The sequence below is a fragment of the Crocodylus porosus genome, unplaced genomic scaffold, assembly GCF_001723895.1.
Source record: "Crocodylus porosus isolate Cpor-Errol unplaced genomic scaffold, CroPor_comp1, whole genome shotgun sequence".
Lineage (NCBI taxonomy): Eukaryota > Metazoa > Chordata > Crocodylia > Crocodylidae > Crocodylus > Crocodylus porosus.
Window position 1 is genome coordinate 46,804,128 of NW_017728909.1, and position 4,049 is coordinate 46,808,176.

Sequence of the window (4,049 nt, forward strand, 5' to 3'; positions counted from 1 at the left end):
AGCCACAGGCCAGGCTAACGGCCGCCCCCTGCGGCAGCAGCGCCCTGGGCTCAGTACCCCGCGCTGGGGGGCGCAACCCCGCCAGCCGAGGCGGACCGGGTAGAGCCGCACCTCACCTTGAAGGGGTTGTTGAGATCCGGGTCGGCGAATGGATTGCTATCGAAGTCGGACATGGCGCCGGCCGCGGTTTATCCCCAGCGGCCGCGATCACGGCAGGTGCGGCCTAAGCCCCGCCCCGCACAGCCCAGAGCCAGCCGCCTCCAAATGGCCGCTCCGGAAATGACGTCAGGTCCGCACCATCACCTGGAGGGAGCGGGAACATTCCACTCCCAGCGCGGGGGATTGGAGGACGAATCCACTCCCGGGGTGCTCGTGTCCCGGCGCCTGGCGCGCCCTTAGTCTGCAGGGCGGGGAGGGGAGCGGGGAGCTCCGCCGCGGCAGCGGCCGTCACCACTAGAACGGCCTTGCAGGTAAGGGGCAGCGGTCACCGCGTGCGAGTCCTCCCGCGCCGCTCTCCCTCCCCGCCACTGCACAGTCGGCCACGGAGCTGTGCAGCCGGCCGCTTGCAAACCTCCTCCTTCCCCTCTCCTGGGCAGGCGCCCGGGCGGCATGTGTGCGGCCCGCACATGGCGGACATCACCACACTGCGCCCCGCCTCGCTTGCCCACAAAGCCCTCCACATAGGGGCCCCCCTAGGCTCACCCCTGGCCCTGCTTCTGGCTGCGGTGTGCCGCCTGGGGTTGGCAGCACCCCCCCGCTCCCTCAGCCCCCCACCATCTTCTCCAGTCCTGCTCCACAGCCCCAGTTAGCTCTAAGATCCAGGGGTGAAGGGCATGGCTCAGCGGTGGCAGCGTGGGGCACCACCAACCCTCCGGGGGGCAATGGAGGGCCTTTAATTTTTATGATGGTTTTGGGGATTTTAATCGGAGAAAATCGGGATCCCCATCACACGTGGGAAGAGGGGGCACAGCTGCAGGTTTCTGCCCTACCCTCCAGGCAGAACACTCACGCATGCTGAAGTACTGCCCAGGTTGTTATTTTTGTAACAGCAGTGTTTGTTTATTTTTAATGAACTTAGTATAACATTTTAATATTTAACGCAGAGCAAAAAAAGAGGCAAGTGTCAATATAATAGTGACAATTGAACTGGATTCACTGCATCCAAAATGAAGTGGTACCAGTTTGTTATCTGAGAAACAGTTATCCCAGTCAGTGGAAGCCCCAAATAAAGTCATGTGAAAAATAACTCTCCTATCATTTTCTTTAGGTGGTATTCAGTGATTTGGAAGGTTTACAGTAGATAAGACCAGCCATTCTTGAGTTATAAGTGGACACACACACACGCATGCACACACACACAGATGTGTAACCTATCTTTCCCATTGTATAGCCACTGGTGTGCATATTTGAGGAGCCACATAGTCAAACATTTTCTAACAGATAAGAGCTTTAAGGGCATGTTTCCCACAGGTGCCTGAGAATCTAAAACCAGCCTTGCAGTTAGATCATGCCATTTTTGGAAAAAGTGTCCTACCACATGGGAAAGAACAGAAGTCCCCGTCCTTGGTTGAGTAAAGATAAACTTTCTATGTATCTGAGCACAGGACATCTCAGCTCAGGCTAGCACAGATTACTTACCACTGCTACACCATATTCAAAGTGCTGCTCACAATAAAAGTTTTTTTTTTTCTTTTTTAGCCTGATGTTACTTAGAGTTTAAAATCTAAGAATGTAGGACTGGAAGGGGTCTCCCAGGCCATCAAATCTAGTCCCTTGCATTTGCAGGCAACCATCGCTCTAATAGGATCCATAAAAACATCCCTGGATGGAATGTCTGTACGCCCCCAACAGCAGTGCATTTTTGCAGTGCTACAAAGTGCAGAGATATTTCATAGCACTATATCTGAAAGCCTTCATTGCCTTGCACTTTCTAGCACAGCAGTTCAGTCTTCCAAGTCAATAGCTTCTTCCTCCGTTATTAGAGTCTGGAACATCAGATAGTTTCTCAGTCTTAAAACACAGTGATCGGCTTCCTGATGGCTGCATTGGTGGCCAGCTGACTCACCTAATTGTTTGGACTGCTGTTTCTTTACTTGGAAGTCTGAAACACTCTTCTGATTGTGTGGTTATTTTTTTTTATTTCTTGTTAAGGTCTATATTTTGCAAGTTTATGTTCTGACCACCCCAAGTGAAAGCAGAAGGTGTATGGAATTGAAAGCAAAGCAATCCGCCTCTGTTCCCCTCAGGCCTAACCTTCAGCATACCATCTTAGTCCACTTCTTCCTTTCCTTCAATCAATTTTGTCACTGGCCACCCTTCCCCACCTTTTGTCACAACTTTTGGCCCTCTTAAAAAAGAAAAGGAACACTATAAAAGCATCTAAGGAGTTTTCTAATGCAGGGTTGGTGTTGTGCGCGCAGTGTGAATTGTAAACAAGCCAGAATCTTACCAGGGGATAAGGCACAATGCCTCATTTATTGGAACATAAAACATGCAACATGAAAAGAATAAAGAACAGTAAGGTTATTTACTTCACTTATTCTCATGCATACTCTCATTCATTCATTCAGACAAAAGGAACAAGCACACACACAGATGGCTAGACAGTCCTGCAAAGGTTAAGGTGTTACCAACTTCTAAGATTGCCCAGGTCAGTCTGGTGGCCGGCCAAACTGACCACAGGTGATGGAGTCAGGTTTTGTTGGACATGCCCAAAACTCCTTCTTGCAGATGGAAAAGACCCAAAGCCTTGTCTTTGTGTTCATTCTTTGAAGTGATAGCTGTCCATACAAGCCTATGGACTCTGCTGAGTGAGACATGAAGGTCATCCTCCTTGTCCTGTTGGCAGGCTGGGATTGATAGAACATGATCTTCTGGCTTTGTGGCCTGCAGTCTTCAGGGAGGTCATTGCTTGCAGTCTTCAGCCATCAGGCTGAAGCATGATCTAGTATTTGGTAATCCTTAACTGCTGACTCATTGCTGCAGTCTTTAACAGTTAAATCAGAAAAGGCTATTTTCACCTGCTGCAAGAGGACTGTCTTCCTTCACATTGTCACATACATACATCATTCACTCTTGTTGCCTCTTTCCACATACGCCAGACATATTACAAACCTGGCATAAACATTTTCCTTATACTAACTTCAAGTTTTAAAAATCATGGGAGCAATATGTTCAATATAATTATGCTAAGCAATAAGAAATTTAAAATAGATGGTTAATTCCAGAACACTAATAATGACTAATCAAATTATAAAAAGTAAATCATAACAAGATAAAGTTAATCTTAACGGTATATTTCATTATATAAAAAAGAAAAATAACAATATAAGCAATCAAAGCAATTACAGTTACTGCAATACTACATTGGTGCCCTAAAGAACTGGAGTATGTTCTAGCAATTTAGACAAACTTGTCTTATTGTCCTGGTTTTACAGTAGTTAGCTATCCTGTGCCAGCAGCTCCAGGTCTCCTACAGCTGCAAACACCTGGAATCAAAGGTATGGCTGGAGCCCCAGGCTGATGGGGGATATTAGGGTGGACCAAGCAGGAGGCAAGTAAGGAAGGGAAAGGATTCATCTATCAATACTTCTTCTGGCTGTCAGAGGTCAGGGGAAACTATTCATCACAGCCCCCAGCTGGGAGTGGGGCAGATGTGGCTTTCCAGCTTCACCAACCTGGATTAGCTGGGGACAGCAGGTGTGACAGGCAGGTTCCTCCCCCTTCAACACCCACAGGCAACCCCTGGTGGAGAGGGGAAGGGAAGAAAGGTGCTGCTTAACACCAGTGGGGAGAAGGTGCGAGTCTTACCTGCTTCTGGGACTCAGGTGTCTCCAGCAACTGCTGCTGTATGATCTGCCTATGGGTGGGGGGTGGCTGCAGCCACTTCTGCAGCACCAATCCCATCACCCACACCCACCTTTTCAAAATCCTACATTCATTTATGTGAAGAAACAAAATTACTCATCTTAGTCAGACCCTTATCACTTGCATATATTACAAGCTGTTTAATGTTAATCTTTAAACACTAATTGTTCATAATAATTGGC

The 4,049-nt window shown here is 48.2% G+C and overlaps 1 protein-coding gene across 1 annotated transcript in view; it reads right to left on the reverse strand.

The window, feature by feature from the left end:
• The window catches only part of SCAMP1 (secretory carrier membrane protein 1), an 87,030-nt gene extending 86,788 nt beyond the window's left edge, over positions 1-242 (reverse strand). Inside the window, exon 1 of the mRNA XM_019532201.1 lies at positions 117-242. Within this exon, the coding sequence (XP_019387746.1) occupies positions 117-173 (57 nt within the window). The 5' untranslated portion in view covers positions 174-242. The remainder of the gene's footprint in view (positions 1-116) is intronic.
• Between the last annotated feature and the right edge of the window lie 3,807 nt (positions 243-4,049).